The following is an 18,406-nucleotide window of genomic DNA, read 5'->3' on the forward strand; positions in this document are numbered from 1 at the left end:
TACTAATTAGGAATATTGTCCTTTCTGGTGTCAAATATTAAGAAAATTCTTAATAATGGAAGATTGTGTTTCGAGAGCATCGTTGAGGTTTAAAATATAAGATGCCAGTGAGGAGCATCAGATTGACGATGATAATAATACAAAATATTGTAATATTTCAGTCAAATTTGGGCTGCCCCCATTCTAAGACTTCTCATGGCCTGAGCAATATTGTATTTGATCTCCCAAGATTTACGTATGACCTCAACATGACAACTCTGGAAAACTGATATACTAATCGATGGGAGCACTTCGCGGCTGACAATATTTCAAAGTTTGAACATCAAAAGATCAAATCTAAATCAATTTGATTCAACAGTTAAGAGATAGAGTCTCACTATAGAATTTTTATTTAATTCCAAGTGAAAGCAACTACGAGAACCCATAAATTTCCATAAATTTTAGTGGCTGACTAGTGTCCAGGAGATGAAATCAACAACCCACTTTGGTGTTTATGCAATTGATACAGTTTTTAAGCCATGAAATCCAAACAACTTTGGAAGGTTAGACTGATCCTGTTGAAATTTCTTTGCTGGTTAAAATTATTTTCCCCATTTGTCCACGTTTCTTGCTGGACTGAACTCACGACAGGACATTTTGTTACATACACAGATATACTTGTCCAATTATTTTTCTTTTTTAAGTTAAAGAAATACATAAAAAGTCAAAATTGAATACAATTATTTTTGTAATTACATGTCGAATTCAAAAAATAATTGAGTGCAAGAAAACATCAACCTAAACTTATAGATAAACAACAGCAACAGCCCCGATCTCTTGGACTTAAACCCTGTTGGTTACAATAGATAACATTCATTTCATGGTAGATTAATATAGTTTCATCAGCAGGTGTTAATATTAAATCTCATCCTTACATGTGATCGAAAAGAAAAATTGATCATCCTTGTATCATTTCGCAAATATTGGGATTGAACTTGAAGTAAGGCTGGGCCCAGGCCCACGTCCAACTATAGCAACATAACCCAATATCAAAATATATAAATACAGGATAACACACACAGGCAAGATGTCATAAGAGTTTAAATCTGAGACCTCTGGTGTGCAAGTCAAGACCCTTTTCAACTGAACTAGACTCCATTGGCCAGTATTCTAATAATATAATCTGATCCAAAATAATAATCTCGGTTCAGTCCAGAATCCTAAATGAAAGCTAGTGTTAACTAGTTACAAGTGAGTTTTGTCTTGTCTTTGCTTAAACAACATTACAGGCCACATTAACAAAAGCCAGACAAATTTGAGTAGAAATGAGGTACAATTTCTCGTGGGAAGGAACAGGAGATGCTTTTCATCAAATTGAAAACTTTGAGCAGTGGGAGAACATTTATTACTGAATCAGTATATGGATCAATTCGGCTTATTCCCGAAAAAGGATAAAAAAAATAATAATAATATTGCATTTTGACAGATGTAGGATAACCTACCAATGATGGAGAAGAAACCATGTGAGAACGCTGGTAAACAATAGTATGAAGTATAACCAAAATAAACACAACAGACGTGTTCCCGGTCAATCAGTCCAGATTAGCAATAACCGCATCAACAACCTCTTGAGTGGTGCTGACTCCGCCGAGATCTTTCGTCCGGTACTTGCCTTCTGAGATCACACGTTTCACGGCTGTTTCAAGTCGATCAGCAAATGAAGGAAACTGGAGATGCCTCAACATCATAGCTGATGACAGTAGCAAAGCCACTGGGTTGGCCTTCTTTTGCTCCCATAATTTTTCGTTTCCGACATTTCCTGCTGAAGCACCTTGCTCAAAAACAGCATGATCAGCACCCACATTTCCTGTAGTCACCGAACAACTAATGAGGCACGGTTAAAAGAGAGAAACTACAAGAACCAGATAGAGTAAACGCAGTGATCAGTCCTTAAAGCAAATGATCTTTCTTTCATGTAATACATCATTCTTACTATGGAGAGACGAAGTAAATACATCGTGATGATAGTAACAAAGCACAACTTGCCACTATATTACCATGATAAAAACAAGAATTCAACTCGCAACTAAAACTATTACAAAAATGACTGGCAATTTATTCTCATAAATTAGACTAATTAATAATGATGTCTACCTCCTGGCATGACCCCAGTGCCTCCAGCAATACCAGCTGCCGTATTTGCCACTAGGTTTCCATAAAGATTAGGAGTGACCTGCAAGATATGAAACCACCTCTGTCAATGGAATGGGAAAAGAAAGTATCAAGTATTAACTAACAGGTAAATTCGAAAAAAAGCAGAAAGGCATGCATGTATTTCAAATTTCAAAAGCCAGATACCTATGTTTTAGCTGGGCAACACAGACAGGTCTATTGGCTAAAATGAAGAACAAGCATGACACATCAGAAGCTCAGGGTTTGGCCCAAGATTCAGTTTTTTTTTTCCTTATACGAAAAAAAAGGAAAAGAAATCCCATGCACAATACTCCTGCATAGCAGGGGTAAATACTCAAGCCCACCCTTCCCCCTCCATAAGGAAAAGAAAATGAGATTCTAAATAAACAAATAATAACAAAATACCTTCGTCATGAATCAAAGGGAGTTTATGATACACACATGATGCAAACCCATGACACAAGGAAGAGGAACAAGATTTTGATCCTAGTTAAAACAGAAACTGAAATTGCACAATAGAAAAGAAGGTAGCAGAACAGATTGTTGGAGTATTACAGTTTGATTCCACTTAAACGAACTTGTTCAGAGCTGGAGCTTCTTAAGAAATAGAAAGGCCGTACTTTTTTCCATTGGCATCATTTCAACAACCAATGAAAACAGAAAGACAAATACCATTAATATTCAAAGAAAATTTATTTCATATTACCCCATTAGTCACAAACTTATCAAAAATTCATCCAGTCACAGCAGTCAACTTTATGTCAAACAAGTACTGTGCAGGAATTCCAAGTTCAAGCACAAAAAGGCATCACTCCTACGACCAAAAAAAAAGGGCATCACTCCATGAAACCTGAATTTTGCCTAAAGTCAAATAATTTTATGTTCCTTGACCCAAGTTCAAGATGTAACAGGATGATAGATGATAACTACTTGGAGGGTAGCGCCCCCTCTTGACAGCAAGTCTATTTAAATAGTTTTTTAATTTTATTTTTATACTCACTTCTTACCATTAACACTAAGCTCTCAAATACAAGAGAAAGGACAGAGTTTGTTGCTAAACAAACTCCGACTCACTAGGCGAACACATCTCTGCTAAACCAACTCCTACAAACCCACGTCAGACCAAGTGCAAAAAGCAACGAAATTTCATCCAAACTTATTCAAATTGTAAAACAAATGGGAAGATTTGAAATGAAGCCACATACCATAACGTCAAATTGCTCGGGCTTCGAAACAAGTTGCATGCAGCAATTGTCCACAATAATCTCATTGTACTTGATACTTGGGTACTTGGTAGCAATCTCTCTACAAGACTCTAAGAACAACCCATCTGCCAGCTTCATAATGTTGGCTTTGTGCACAGCAGTCACCTTCTTTCTGTTGTTCAGATACGCATACTCAAACGCATACTTGGCAATTCGCTCTGAGCAAAACTTCGTGATCACCTAACCAAATTCAAAATCAAATCCCAATTTTTCCCAAAAACACAAACCCACAAAAATTCAAGAGTAAAGATTTGATTTTTGACAGGTTATCATACCTTGAGGCTCTCAACGACGCCGGGGACGACCTCGTGCTCGAGCCCCGAGTATTCGCCCTCGGTGTTCTCTCTAATTACGACAATGTCCACGTTCTCGTGGCGGGTAGGGAGACCGGGGAGGTTGAAGCAGTTGACCAAGGAAGCGTACAAGTCGAGCTCTTTCCTCAGCTGGACGTTGAGCGAGCTCACACCCCCGCCGACTGGAGTCTTTAAGCCGCCTTTCAGGCAGACCTTGTTCTTCCGGATCGACTCGATCACCTCCGTCGGCACCCGCTTCAGATCGCCGTGGACGTCGTACCGCTCAAAGTACACCGGAGCGTGCATCGCCTCCATGACTTGCTCGACGGCGTTGGTGACGAGCGGGCCTATGCCGTCACCGGGGATCAGGGTGACGGGCCGCGGGGCTCCGTCGCCTGGTCGGGGCATGTAGGTGACGGATCTTGTGTTCGGGTCGGGTTTGGGAAGGAAGGGTCCGGGCGTGGGGCGGTGGGTGAGGTTTTTGAGGATCGGGAGGGTCCGCCGAGCCATCGGGTTAGGGTTAGGGTTCTGGGTTTTCTGGAGGGAGGGGGGCGTCGTCGGGTTTGGGGAGGGCAGAGTTTTAGCAGAGGAGTTGAAGTTGAGCTGGTGGTTGACTGATGGAGGGAATAGGAAAATGTTAGTAAATTAGAGGACTTTTTTGCAATAAAGTCACGTTCTAGTTTGCATTTTTGGGTGGACCTTTTGGTCTAGTTGTCAATTGCACTGATTAATAATACATAGCTCCTTTTTTTGAGGGTATATCTTAAAATTTTAAATAATTAAAAATATTCATTTCTTCTACCTGAGTCAAGCCTTGGGGATCATTGGGCACATTTCATGGCTGGAGCTGTTGGTAAGTTGTTCTGCAGCTCTCAACTGATGCCTTTAATGTCTTCAGAACTTCAGATTATGTGTAGCTTTATGACATTTGCGTTAGTTCGAGAATTGCCTACTTAAAACTTGATGCATTTGCTCATATTCATGTTTATAATTTGTGTTGCCTCATCATGATACATTGTTCTGTACAACAGAGGAGGCCATTCCCAGTGGCGCCTGCCGGAGGGCCACCGGCTGGCAGAACGGTGTCGGTCAGTGCAGTATGTCCAGCTCTGTCTTGTCACCAATTAGGATGCCCATTGAGTTTGAAGCACATTTCTTGAAAGTAATTACATTCTAAATTCTTATAAACATGGTTAGTTACAAAAGTTACTGCGGTAGCAGTGACAAAACAAATTGCAGAATCAAAGTTCGTGTGGTGGGATAAGCAGACTTTACAATCTTTTATTGCTTTCTTAGTTTTGATCGTTGTTTCCTCTGTGCAAATCGTTTTTTTTGTTTTTTTGTTTCCTCTCTGTGGGGAACAAACTGTGTGCGCAACTAAATGAAAAGAAAAAACTCAATTTTGGCAATTAAACTGGACATAACATTATTACGAAAATTTACGAAACCTTTTAAAAATTAAGTAACACACTTGTTTAACTAATTCTCTAATCAAATAATCTCTCCTAAGGAATTATATAAACAATTTTCTAATGAACTCACGAGTTCACATGGAGGAGTTGAAGTAGAGCGGCTGAAAACAAAGTTAGTTACACAACTTTGTTTGCAATAATTCCACCTAATTTCCCACATAAACAAGCACAAAAATTGCAAACATAATCCAATATTAATTCACATCTCGTTAACAATCAAATCAATCTATTGAAGAGAGTAATATATTGTACTTCAAACTTCAGCTTTCGAATTTCAGGTACATCAATAAAAGGTCAGACTAGTAAGCTTTTTTCCAACCATAACACTTACAGATCAATGAAATACAAAAGTTACGTGATTGCTAAAGAACTTCTGATTCTGTGAGAAAGTCGATGTAATCTCATCTGAAAACACCATACAGGCCTTAGAAAGAAAGGGAACCACAGAATACCTGTCCTTATATCACTTAACCAAAAACATGCAACAAATTTATACAGTCTTGCACATGGTTTCTTAACTTCCCATAATTGTCCTCGTTCATGAGTAAATAACCACTGAATTGCAGGATTTAAGTATCACTGAGTTGAAGCAGCAGGAGGAGCACCACCCAATCCCATTTTCTGCCCCAATAATGCAAGCTGCTCCACAAACTCCTCTCCTGTGAGTAATTCTGTTGTTCCATAGATAACATGTTTGACAGACTGTTGACGTTGTACAAGCTCTTGCAGGCTTCCGTATTCCACATAATTACCACCACCAATCATGAAGACAATAGCTTCCTTAAAAGGTCCTTTCAAATGGCTGCTACTCATTCCTGAGCTTGACTTCGGGGCACGAGGATCAAACACAAGGTAAGAATCAATTTCTGGATTTGGCTTCCCCTCCATCAAGGCCTCCACTGTTCTTGTTAATGCTAGCTGTCTATCATTGGATAACAGATTTTTCACACCTGCTGTCACGGCGCTTATCGATTGCCCATATAGTTTCTCTGCCCAGTCGACTATGTTGCTTCTGCTAGCAGAATTGGCTGATGCTAATGAGACATTCAATGCCTTGATCTTCTTCACATACTGAAATGCACGGGTATCGACCTCAGACTCCCTGAGGGCTGCTTCCACTGATTCCACTTCTGCCTGATTAATGCTTTCTGAAGAAATAAGATACATGATAGAAAACCGCAGCTTATCCATCTTACTCCCTTTCCCTCTAAGCACACCCAAAAGTTCACTTCGATCAATGCCCCCTCTAACCATCATGTCGTACTCCTTTTTGGCAAAAGAATCAAGCAGCCTCTCTTTGATCTCACTCAACAACACAGTTGCAATGTTGGTGTGCTTATCAATCACCTGCTTCCGCGCGGTCAACTCTGGCAATGAGTTCACTGCACTCATCAAATGTTTTGTGTTCCCAATCATGTCTGTCCCATCAAACTCAGTTCCATCAGTCCCGCCAGTCCTTCTATTGACCTCATCAACATCCCTCTTATACTTATTCAATTGGGTCTCAATCTCCACTGCTACTTCAGGAAATTCTAAAGATCCATTTGCTACCCAAAATGGATCTGAGCTATCTAACTCAAATGACTTCATCCCGCCCTTTTCACCTTGAACACTCAACCTATTAAGCTTCAATCCAAGAACATCATGCACTAATGGTCGGTACCTAAAATCATGCTGTATTCCCACAGATAACTCAAAATTACGATCAAATATACACAGTATCGGGCGCTGGAAAGAGCTCACAAAGTTTCCACCTTCCGTAAACAAATTGTTCTTTGACAACAAGTGGTCACGCAGTCTCTGATCCAATGCTGATGCTACCATCTCGGCCGGTCCACCACGAGGACACCTGATAATTGGGACAACAGCAAGGGTAGCCAAAACGCAGAACAACCCACCAACTATCTTGTCAATAATCTCCTCAATTTCACGGTCCCCTGCAGAGGGATCATTCAATTGAACATAACTGGACTTCTGTGCCAATGAGAACAAATTATCTTCCAGTGTCACAAACTCCAAATACTGATCATGCACCTTCGAAATCCGATGAATTGAATCTGAATTCAAAGTCCCAGATGCCAGATCCTCAAGCAGTGGACGGGGAATCAAGGACGAGAAATTAAGATGGAAGCTATCATAGAGCGAGCTGGAGGTGTCAGCAATGATCCTCTGAATGTTGGAATGGCTGGGTTGGACAAAGTACACAGCGGGAACATCGTGAACGGGCTTGCGGTCCTTGTCAATGAGGAAGTAAAGGGTCACACCATGCTTACGAAGGTCCTTAACATGGATCAATGGGGAGAGTATGTTTTGGCAAAACTTATCATAGATCAAGATCTTGTACACCTCTTCGTTGGCCATACCAGTTGCATTAACGGGTTGGTTCAGATTCAACATACGGGTAATACATTCTGAACCCAAAAATCAGAGACCAAATTCAATACTTTACTAAAAATTCAGAAAACTAAATCGAATATATGCAAACCCAATCAGACGAATCAAATAAAATTTCGTTTAGCATATGACATTTCAATTCCTCTTTTTATAAGCAGAAAAAAACAGCCCTCAAACTAAAATCACAGATCAAATTCAATAACAAAAACCCACAACAAAGTAAGCAAATTTAATCAACTCCAATGGTAATTCCACTATAAATTTACCTGGGTTTTCTCTATTAGCTAAATGGGCTCTCGATTAATTCCACAGTATTTTCATTTTTACATCCTTGGTTTGGTTGAAACAGAGATCTAGAGCAACTAAATGACCAAGAGAGCAATTTACCTGTTTGCCTTTGCCGCAGATTGAGAGCCATGGCCGTGAAATATATATCCTTCCGCGTAGCAAAGACTCACAGACTCACTAGCAATTTTGGTTCGATTTGAAGTTTTATGATTTCCGAAGAGGTCTGCAAATTTGCGGGTTAAACTTGAGCCCTGTGATGTCAAAGAAAAGTCGTTCCTCTACGGCAGGTTCCACATGAAGTAGTCTACTCTGTCCAATAGGAAAGCACCACGACATATAAACCATAAAGTTGTAATTATTTCATTGGTGGACCACGTAGGCTGACTAATGGGATCTCGTAAATGTCATCAATAAAATTACAAACACTAGCAGAGAGTGTAGATGAGAGAAGAAGAGGTGTGTGATGTGGTGGTGGGTTTCGAGATGGCTGAGACGACGACGTTTCTGAGCAACAGATACTGGGTACTGAGGCACGGCAAGAGCATTCCGAATGAGAGAGGCATCATTGTTTCCTCCATGGTTCTTCTTTTTTTTTCTTTTTTTTTTCTTTTTTTTTTTCTTAATTTGTTTTTTGGTCCTTCAGTTTTTGACTATTTTGTATTTGACGCATGGCTAGCTAACATTTCTTGACAGGAAAATGGTACGCGCCAAGAATATCAATTGGCGCCAGAAGGTGTGAGTCAGGCACAGTTGGCTGGGCAATTGTTCCAAAAGGTACTTGCTTTGTGTTTTAAGCATCCAATTTTGTGGGTTTTGCTTTTATGTTTACAACTTTCTTGGATCATTATAATCATCTGATATGTCTTCTCTGGTCTTTTCATGGTTTTAAATGGTTCTGCTAATTGACCACTGATATGAACAAGATGTAGTGGTTTAAAGGGTTTAATCAAGTGGAGACCAAGAAGGGGTTTGAAGATTTGATTTGATGAATTAACAAAGAAAACCAATAGAAATTTGGAAATGTGAGTAGTTTGGTAGGCATAAACTAGAAGGCTTTATTGGTTGCCTGATGCATAATGCTGATATTGGTTGTTATTTAAGCTAAGAATTATGTAAGTTTAGTTAATGACTGTCTTGCATTGTATGTCAGGTACTTGAGGAAAATCACATACCGATTGAAAATGTTTGCATTTGCTACTCTCCGTTTTCGAGAACAACTCACACTGCTCAAGTAGTTGCATCTGTCTTGAACGTTCAATTTGAGGGTGCTCAATGTAAGGTAAGATGGTCCAGCCCCAAAGCTTCATACTAACTTATCTGTCAAACAAGTGATCCTTCCCCCTTGTTGCATTCATTATGAAGTTGATTTTTCTGGACAGGTGATGGAAAATCTTCGTGAACGCTCCTTTGGTCCTTCATATGAGCTTCTGTCACATGATAAAGTAAGTCTGTTGGTGCTGGTGTAGTTTTTCCACTGATTAACTGACAGACTAAAGGCTTGTCTGTATTGTTTGATTTTTAACTGGAGCTAAAATATAATCCTCCTATTCTGAGGCTGTCTTAATTCTCTTTTCCCTTTACCAATAGTATCACGATATATGGGCTCTTGATGAGAAAGATCCATTCACCAAGCCAGAAGGAGGAGAAAGTGTCAATGATGTTGCGTGTAGACTTGCAGAAGCTCTTGCAACTTTGGAGTCACAATTTCAAGGGTAATTGTATATCTATTGATTTGGTATTCCTAATTTCCTGCATTGTATTCATGTTTGCAAAACATCTATAATAAATCTACAAGCATCTTATGTGATGATATTTGACACTTTTACTCAGACTGTTTGAAAACCCCGTCAGTTGAATCAGTTCATCATGTTTCACATTGCATATCATCAGGCACATTGGATTGCAGAGGCATGAAATAAAATATATACAGTTGAGGGTGTGGCACTTAAAAGCCTATTTATAATTTCTATAGATAAAAAGCCATAAAACATCCATTCGGCACTTAAGAGATTGAATTCGAAACTAATCAATCTGAGGAGGAGTAAGTTTGCAATTCTTGATAGAAATTCAGTTCAATTTTCAGTTAGGTCTCTTTTTCTGTTAGCTGTATAAGACACTATATCCAGCTGTGCGGTTGCTTTTCTCTTTCGACTTCCATTGTGTTTAATTAAGTCTTCCCCTTCATTGCCTGCGTATCATCTTAAGTGTGTGGTTGTCTGTTACATATGTTCAATCTACAGGTGCACCATCTTAGTTGTTAGTCATGGCGATACCCTACAAATCTTGCAGACAATCCTGAATGCTGCTAAGCTAAATGCAGGATCCAGTTACAATGACTTGGCATCGAGAATTCAAGCAGTTCAAACCCCTCCCGTCCTGTCACAGCACCGAAAATTTTCCCTGCTTACTGCAGAGCTCCGGGCAGTTATATGAGTATTACCTCTGAAGAAACTTTCAGCTTTTTCTTTGTAAGTTCTGAAAAACTGGGATAGTGTCATTGAAAAGGATTAAAATAACATTTATACATGTCATTAACGAAGAAATATCGTGTCACTTTGGAATTGTTAAATGGTTTTACCAATTTGCCAACCTTGGAGCCGTCATCACTTTGGAAATTGTTGTCTACACAAGCTTTACATTCTCAATGAGTTTGGTTGACATCGCCTTGCTTTATCTTCCCCTTTTGCACTCAAGTAATTTCGTGAAGCAAAGAAATCAGCTTAAAAGCAACCCCAAAGATTAACTTGGCTTTCAAGTAATTGAGTTCTGGCTTAATTAGGATTCTTTTTATATGATGATCTCACGGGATTCTTAGTTCCTTTACCTTAGTATTTGCCCCAACCTATTCCAATGATATTGGCAGTCCATTGTCAGGCCCCGTGTTAAAAACAAAGTTCAAACAACAATTTCTGTAAGTTGGTAGATGACAAGCTCATAAGAAGTTTGATTTTATTGATTCAAGACCACACAGAAAAGGTAGAACTAATAAGAACATAAATGAGGTACAAACTACTGCTCCAATGGGCCTACAAAAAATAAAGTACAAATTAACCACCATTGCCACAGTTGCCGAATCATATCAACCTGTAATGGGGAAGAAGATGAAAAGAGCATCGCACAAGGAAAAACGTGTAAAAAAAATAGAAAAACACAGAATGTCTCTAGAGTTCAAGTATGTCCATGCTGTCTAATTCCATAAAAACCTTTGTTAGTTTGATGATGTAACACGCATATAGTGGTAGCCGATTGGGTTACTATTGAATTTTATGTCGCCTTCGCTTCGATAGATGTACATCGCGGTGGACGTCCTCTGGTTTGTTGATAAATCTTTGATGGAGAAAACCAGCAAGGAGTATAAGAGAGACAAAAAAGAGAAGAACAAGAGAATACATTAGACCATAGAAAAGAACAACAAGGAGAAGCCCGAGAATATTAGACATTGATTCGTTCTTTTAATTTTCAGGCAAAAAGAGGATGAATTGAAGGATATTTTGATAAAGACCAAAGAAGAGATATATTTTATATAAGGAGAGATCACGGCATAAGCTTAAATAGTAAAACGTAAGGAAAGCCTAACCCTATTTAAACTAGGAAAGCTTAACCCTATTTAAACTAGGAAAGCTTAACCCTATTTGACTAGGAAATCATAACTTTGAAAATAAAATCCACAAGAAATTAGGAATTGAGATACTATATAAAATAATATAAAAATTTTAATACCTAATTCTATGATGTTTAGATATTAAGATCATTTAAATTGAATATGGTCAATATACTATTCACGTCATATAACTTATACAAATAGGAAAATCGTAATTATATAATACGTAAACGATTTATACTATATAATCGTACAGTCCCGATCTCTTGGACCACAGGAGTCCAAGAGATTTGTGGTCACTCACCGTTGGATGTAAATTCAAGGGTTCACTCAATTTTGAACTCCTTTTAAGAAACGAATATCCAACGGTGAGTGACCACAATCTCTTGAACTCCTGTGGTCCAAGAGATCAGGACTGTATAATCGTATACCAATATCATACAATAATTTCTCACTTGGTTGAAATACATCACCACAAAAGTTCGTTTTTTAGAGCTTGTTGTACTACTACTAAAGACAAATTAGAAACAGCTGGTTGCGGATTATTGGCTACCATATCAATCGTACGTTCAACCACAGCAGCATGCACATTGCAACACACCATCTCTCTCTCTCTCTCTCTCTCTCTCTCTCTCTCTAAAATGAGGGACGCCAGTCATTTTATGAAATCAAAAAGTTTCTAAATATCAAAAACCCTACAGTCCTTCCTCTCAAAGAAAAGCAAATAACAATGCCTGTTCTTCTCATTGTTCTTCTTTTCTATGTTCTAATTTATTCTCTGGTTCTTTTTTTCTTTGTTGCTCTTCTCTATCTTGTTGGGTTTCTTTACAGAAAAATGTTCATCAAACCAAGGGTCGTCTACAGAATTGTTTCTGGGTTTTAAGTGTTCTTGTTGAGTACTTTGCTTTCTTTTTGCCCATTTTCTTTATCTCACCATAATATCTGTCCTCATGGGTGGTTTTTTCTACTGCCCTAATGGCGCCTTCAGATGATATCAAATTCGTCGGGAGCTCCAGATCTGTTTGAAGGTTAGCCTCACTGCGCCAGCTGATGAGTTTGTTCACCCAGAAAATCAATCTCTTTTTTCTTTTTCTTTTTGGTCAAGTGGTGGTGGAAGCCCAAACAAGAAAGAAAATCAACTATCACCGTCTGCCTCCGGGTTCAAGTAGGATTACAACTTCCTCAGTGACTTTCTTTTTGTTCTTTTATTTTACTGGGGATTTTTTGTTCTTGATCAAATAGTGAAAGAGCCAAGAAAATGTTCAAATGAGCTCAAGACAAAGGTGGTGGAATTTTTATGGAAATATATGAAGTGTTGTGGATGTGATGTGATCCTTCAAAACACTTTTTTCTGAGTTGTATTGCAGCTTTAGTTTATTAATTATTGATTATCCTTTTATCAATGTTCTGTTTGTTTGCTTTTTTTTTTTTTTTTTAAAAAAGGGAGAAATAATAAGCCTAGGAAAGGAAATGTAAAACCCTAAAACGCAGTCCATTGCACCCATAAAAGTCCAGACCCACCTGAGAGCTTGGCATAATCATAAATTACAATGCCTTACTGCATTTGCTGAAGGAAAGAAAAAAAATAAACGAGTTTGAGTCCCCTTCTCCGAAAAAAAAAAGGTATAAATTCTAAGTTTTGCTGTTACAATTACTGTCCGCAAAATAAATGTGCAAATTACATCATCCTAAATAAAATGTTTCCTCTAGACACCATTTACAATTCTCATGCCTCTAGCAAAAAAAAGTAACCCCAGGCAAGAGTTCTCACCATCCTCGTGTATAAAAATGAAATGGAAGAAACAATAAGACAACCCCTTGAGATAAAAATATAGCCAAGCAGACAACAATGGATTACCCACAGGCCAGGCCACAGCATCTGATGATAAAACTGCCATGATCATATTCCTCTTCTAATCTTTGGTTACCCACCTACGGCCTGTTACCTGATACCCACTGTAACTTTGATCACTACTGCTCTCTCCCCCACTTTCTGCACTGGTATATCCAGATTTTCGACGATGCTTCTTTCCCCTTGCAACCCCACTGTCACTCATGCTTCCATTCAAAAGAGGGTCATCTATCCCACGAATCAACTTCTGTGCTGGTGATGATGCCGTTATAAAACTGTCATCTTTCGTTTTTCTTTTCTCTTTGTCATGTCTCTTAATGTTTTGGGAGATCTTGTGTAGCTTCTCATTGAACCTGGTGATCCCCTTCTCTACCGGCTCTACTGCCTGTGTTACTGTGAACCTCACATCTTTCACAATCTGTAGTAGAAGCAAAGAGCAGATTCAGAACTAAGTCTAAATAAGATCAGTATTGTGCAAATTCTTATTGGCTATACTTTGTTTTAATATATTTCATAATAACCCTTGCTTCAGAATCTGTTGACATCTATTAGTTCCATATTCCAGGATATATTCAAATTTGTACTGTAAGACTAAAAAGATGACTTACATATTCCCCGCCACCAACGAAAACGTCCCGAACACTTTCTCTTATGGTCATTCCGCTCCTGACATCAATGTCAGGATTGGGAAGGCGTAGCTTCGTGGGGCGTTCACTGTCCCTAACCTCCTCGGGATCCAAAGGACTGTCAGCCGATACATAGTCTCCAAGAACTGAGACACTTCCAGTGTAACGATCTCCCATCAGCTCATAACGCTTTGCAGGAAACACATATAGGTGAACAACAGAAGCAATGCCCATCTGTGCAGAATGAAAACACAGAACTGTTAAACTAAAACATGTTGCATGAAAATGGTAACGGGAATGAATATTTTAACTCACATTCTTAATAACTTTGAAGACCACATTAACTCAAGAGTTTAAGGGAGAATAAATTATCATTGCGAAGACTATAATAGTGCATAAAGATTGAAAAGACACAATAACATGTGCTGTTCTGACATGTTAATTGATTTACCCAACATTCTGCATCATTAACATTCTACCTCTATACAAATGATGAAGTCCTGAACACTTGACTTAAACTGTAAGCCTTGAGCTATAGGGCTTTTGAACAAACCCAGGGCATAAAGAAGAGCAATTGCCACGCCTTGCCACCATGTCAAAAAAACAATTGATTTAAATGTCAAAAACTTGGCTAATGGTTTTATGTGAGCTAGTTCATCTTTTGTAACAGCGTAAAATTGAACAAGACAGTACAACGCCCATGACTGACTAAAATTTAGAACCACCGCAAGATAAGGATACCTGCAAACAAAAGAAAATTATGGCCATTAGATTCCCTCTGTGTTAAAAGAGCTTCTTGGGAAAAAAAATACAAACAAACCAACTTATCCTATCACATATAACTGCCAATTACGTGCACCATTTCAAATTACAAATGCTTTTCCAAAAACAATTGAGATTCACTTACCCACATCCCCATTTAAATTCTCCTTCACAATATACACCAAAAGCTTCAAGGATAACAGCTAAAATAGCACTGAGAGACTTAATTAACATCTGGCAGAAGATAAAAAGTGAATTTATGTTATATAAGGGAAATGAAATTAGAGAACAAGAAACAACAGAAAGTAATTAAAAAAAATTCAAAGTGATGGTAAACATACATACTGAACAATTCCAAATTTGACAATTTGGTAAAACCATTGACCAAGTTTCCATGGTTTCAAGATATAATTCAATGGAAAAGGATGCTTAACAGTTCCCTTTTCAGAACTATATTCTAATAGGGGAGTCTTAGAACTTGCACGTCCTTCCCTTTCCATAAACTCGATAGTCCTCTCTTCCCCACCTTAGAAGAAGAAAAATATATATACAAAAGGAAAATGTCAAAAGCGCAAAAACATAAACAAGGGAAGCAAAGAAGTATCTTTGTCTATTAAAACAGAAAGGACTACAAATTGAAAAGGGAAAACATCTTGGACATTTATGTGCACCATCAAACATTGATTACTTGAACTTCCCATATAAAGACTAGGATTAAAAGTGGCAACTGTAATAAATTGATATAGTCATTATATGATGGCTCCGTCCATAATAGGTATTTATTTGTGCATCTATCTAGAGAGAGAGAGAGAGAATTGAATGTGTATCATACTGGTGCGTGAACAGTGAAATCTTGTCCACATTCAATTAAAGATTGTTAACATCTGAATTCTGATTAACATTTACTAGCATAAAGCATCTACATTTTAAGTTTTGATGACGTGTTAGCTAAAGCTTCTAAACTTTATGAAACTCTACATAAACAATGGTGTTGTAAAAGCTCTTGAAAATGACATACCCAAGCATGCAACCAGGTATCTTCCAAAGCAATACATGGCAAAGGATTCATAGCAATCCCGTAGAATCTCGCAATCAACGCTTATCGATGGGTTCACCAACGATATTAACTGTAAACAACAACCAAATTAGAATCTTACAAACAACAAAAATGCCAACAATCTGAGGCAGAATACTTTTTCCGTAACACAGACATACAAGTACAATCAATAATAAGCAACAATGATACTTTTAAAGCTAATATATGAACTTAATCTTCACAAATGAACGGTAGCAGCAACTTAATGAACAATACATGTATATTCAACTCATCATCTTCCAGATGTGTCGAAAAGAAACACAGATGTTTGAGAACCAAAGAAATATATATATCAAAATTGATAAACTCAACATCTTTCGTATGTTAAATCTGAATTGAAGGTTCACCGTGCACATTAAACAACAAACTATTTTGCCGCAAACATTCTCCTTGACAGTAACTAAAAGCACAAACGTCATGTGTACACCATAATTCCTCTTTTTCCTGAACTGCTTTCCCTACCTTTTCTCTCCTATCCCTCTTTTCAAAACTAACTTATATGTTTTTGTGAATCCTATAACCCCAAATAGAGGCCTGACTTAAAAAGAAACAAAGAATTATGTGATTCCACATGGTTCTTTATTAAAATAAAAGAATAAACATTTATATCGAAACAAAAATAAATTTAAACCAAAAAAACTTACTGATTCTACTGCATAGCATGGAACCATGAGGACAACACCAATTAAAAACTTTTGCTCCTGAACACAAACCAAAATGGTAAAATGCATGTCCATTAGCAATACATCAATATTGAAGCATGCACATTTTAAATATAATTTGTATCATTGACGAATGAATACCTCAGGAAGTTTGTATGCAGAAAGGTGCTCAAACACAAGATATATTGAAAGAGTAAGAGTGATGAGTACAAAAACACCGGAAACTAGACTTGCCCACGTAGGAGGTGTGTAGGCCAACTGGGTAATGAGATCGATAAATGGTGTTATCTTCATCAGCTGTGTTTCCTTTTAACCAGCCTATATTCTCAAATATTGCCAGCATAATGGAATCATCAATTCACAAACATATGCATAAGGTGCTGAATCACCAGACCACAGACTATGGACCTGTTCACCCAGACGATGAATAATAAGCATAAATTGATAGTTACAAATTACATAGATACCAAAACACACAACCTAATATATGGTATTCATGCAAAGTACAAAAAAAAGGTTGGCAAGGAAACAAAATGGGAAAATGGGTGCAAGGAAAACCAGAAACTAATGCCATAATTTGTTCAGAGATCACCACTCCACTGCATGCCTAAGCTGTGCGTGTGTTACCATTACACCAAACCATTATAATGCATATATTCTTGTACATTTTATCATACAAACCATACTCAGTCAAAAACTGGCAGCTCAAACCAGCAGAGAAAAAAGTGCTAGGAATGGTCCCCCGAAAGTGCATTATCAGTCTTTGGGATTTCTAATAATACCCATAAACACTGCATATAAGAATCATTTTCACAAAATACAATTGGATTTTTTCAGTAATTATTCCAATTCAACAATTTCAGAAGTCAATAGTGGACAAAAACAAAATCAACTTTTTGTACATTGGAAATCAATTAGATCAATCACATAAGAAAGAGAGGGGGAAAATCCAGAAGAACTGTAACAAATTTGAAATCATGAAAAGACAAAAAAGAACAGAAGATATTCAATCTAATTATATTAGGTTATTAACAAAAAGGTAAAAACTCAGCTCGACTAACAAACATGAGCTCATTTAGGTCCAGTTGCTCAGATAATGGAAGTCAAATACATTAAAGGAAGTAAATTGAAATAATTTTCCCACACTTTACCAGCGACCAAGCAGATTATTCAGAAACTAAAAGCATATGAACTGATTGCCGATGTCAATTAATCAGATAATCCAATCAATATGATGGAGGTAAATGAGGAAGATAAGGCTCCGAGACCACTTACAGAGCTTCGTCGACTTGGCCACAGAGAGAGAAGTATCATTCTTGTGAAAATAAAGTGGACAATATAAACCTCACGAAATTCGCATTGTAGAACCATCTGAAACTTGACACGGACGCGGCACGTGACACCTCTTCTAACGGAGTGAGTGGAGAGATTCTTTTTTTTTTTTTTCTTTTCTTTTTTAACAAAATTATATTCTAAACTATTCCAGGAAGAGGATAATCCATCGAGAGTAGGAGCGAACACACTATTTTGATCAACGGACTAATCTCTGTCTTTTTTCTTTATTTTTAGTTTAATAGTATATTGTAAATTTTTAAGTGAAATAAGTTTAATGAAGTGATCATTCGTGCTGAAAACCGGAATACCAAAATAGTACATATCATATTATTTATTCAAATAATACTTTTTCTCTCTTATATATATGTGGTGTTCTCTCTTATATATATTGGTTGCTTAGACTCTGCATTTTTTTCCTATCATTTTTTAAAATGAATTTGAATTCTATCTTGGCATGGTTCAACTTTGTATCCGAATTACAAAGATGAACGTATTAATGATATGATTTTTTTAAATAATAATGAATGGATGGAGCCATGGTTTCTCCAGGTAGCAGGTGCAATGGGAACCATGTGGCCTCGCTGTGTT

The 18,406-nt window shown here is 37.6% G+C and overlaps 4 protein-coding genes across 4 annotated transcripts; 1 reads left to right on the forward strand and 3 right to left on the reverse strand.

Moving 5' to 3' along the window:
* LOC18767236 (isocitrate dehydrogenase [NAD] regulatory subunit 1, mitochondrial) lies at positions 1,316-4,454 on the reverse strand. The gene is made up of 4 exons (XM_007199845.2): positions 3,713-4,454; positions 3,378-3,617; positions 2,134-2,212; positions 1,316-1,846 (listed from the first exon to the last, which is right to left on the reverse strand). Exons 1-4 carry the CDS (start codon positions 4,238-4,240, stop codon positions 1,572-1,574), a joined length of 1,122 nt encoding a protein of 373 aa, XP_007199907.1. The 5' UTR covers positions 4,241-4,454; the 3' UTR covers positions 1,316-1,571.
* On the reverse strand, positions 5,380-8,194 carry LOC18768964 (SEC1 family transport protein SLY1). The gene is made up of 2 exons (XM_007201349.2): positions 7,984-8,194; positions 5,380-7,613 (listed from the first exon to the last, which is right to left on the reverse strand). Exons 1-2 carry the CDS (start codon positions 8,012-8,014, stop codon positions 5,779-5,781), a joined length of 1,866 nt encoding a protein of 621 aa, XP_007201411.1. The 5' UTR covers positions 8,015-8,194; the 3' UTR covers positions 5,380-5,778.
* LOC18767409 lies at positions 8,307-10,473 on the forward strand. The gene is made up of 6 exons (XM_020570016.1): positions 8,307-8,463; positions 8,578-8,658; positions 9,035-9,163; positions 9,264-9,326; positions 9,472-9,596; positions 10,125-10,473. Exons 1-6 carry the CDS (start codon positions 8,326-8,328, stop codon positions 10,315-10,317), a joined length of 729 nt encoding a protein of 242 aa, XP_020425605.1. The 5' UTR covers positions 8,307-8,325; the 3' UTR covers positions 10,318-10,473.
* On the reverse strand, positions 13,029-17,837 carry LOC18767364 (protein LAZ1). The gene is made up of 9 exons (XM_020570714.1): positions 17,759-17,837; positions 16,625-16,891; positions 16,466-16,522; positions 15,744-15,852; positions 15,067-15,251; positions 14,871-14,959; positions 14,443-14,704; positions 13,946-14,197; positions 13,029-13,755 (listed from the first exon to the last, which is right to left on the reverse strand). Exons 2-9 carry the CDS (start codon positions 16,775-16,777, stop codon positions 13,399-13,401), a joined length of 1,464 nt encoding a protein of 487 aa, XP_020426303.1. The 5' UTR covers positions 16,778-16,891; positions 17,759-17,837; the 3' UTR covers positions 13,029-13,398.

This window comes from Prunus persica, chromosome G8, assembly GCF_000346465.2.
Source record: "Prunus persica cultivar Lovell chromosome G8, Prunus_persica_NCBIv2, whole genome shotgun sequence".
In the NCBI taxonomy this organism is placed as follows: domain Eukaryota; kingdom Viridiplantae; phylum Streptophyta; class Magnoliopsida; order Rosales; family Rosaceae; genus Prunus; species Prunus persica.

Coding starts and splice junctions, on each gene's coding strand:
- LOC18768964 (XM_007201349.2), bottom strand. CDS start 8,014: ATGGCTCTCAATCTGCGGCAAAGGCAAACAG. Junction 7,614..7,983: donor TCTGCGGCAAAGGCAAACAG/GTAAATTGCTCT, acceptor TTTTGGGTTCAG/AATGTATTACCCGTATGTTG.
- LOC18767236 (XM_007199845.2), bottom strand. CDS start 4,240: ATGGCTCGGCGGACCCTCCCGATCCTCAAAAACCTCACCCACCGCCCC. Junction 3,618..3,712: donor GCGTCGTTGAGAGCCTCAAG/GTATGATAACCT, acceptor GAATTTGGTTAG/GTGATCACGAAGTTTTGCTC. Junction 2,213..3,377: donor CCGAGCAATTTGACGTTATG/GTATGTGGCTTC, acceptor CATATCTTGCAG/GTCACTCCTAATCTTTATGG.
- LOC18767409 (XM_020570016.1), top strand. CDS start 8,326: ATGAGAGAAGAAGAGGTGTGTGATGTGGTGGTGGGTTTCGAGATGGCT. Junction 9,164..9,263: donor TTGAGGGTGCTCAATGTAAG/GTAAGATGGTCC, acceptor TTTTCTGGACAG/GTGATGGAAAATCTTCGTGA. Junction 9,597..10,124: donor TTGGAGTCACAATTTCAAGG/GTAATTGTATAT, acceptor TTCAATCTACAG/GTGCACCATCTTAGTTGTTA.
- LOC18767364 (XM_020570714.1), bottom strand. CDS start 16,777: ATGAAGATAACACCATTTATCGATCTCATTACCCAGTTGGCCTACACA. Junction 15,853..16,465: donor CATGCTATGCAGTAGAATCA/GTAAGTTTTTTT, acceptor TGTTGTTTACAG/TTAATATCGTTGGTGAACCC. Junction 14,198..14,442: donor ACTTCATCATTTGTATAGAG/GTAGAATGTTAA, acceptor CATTCTGCACAG/ATGGGCATTGCTTCTGTTGT.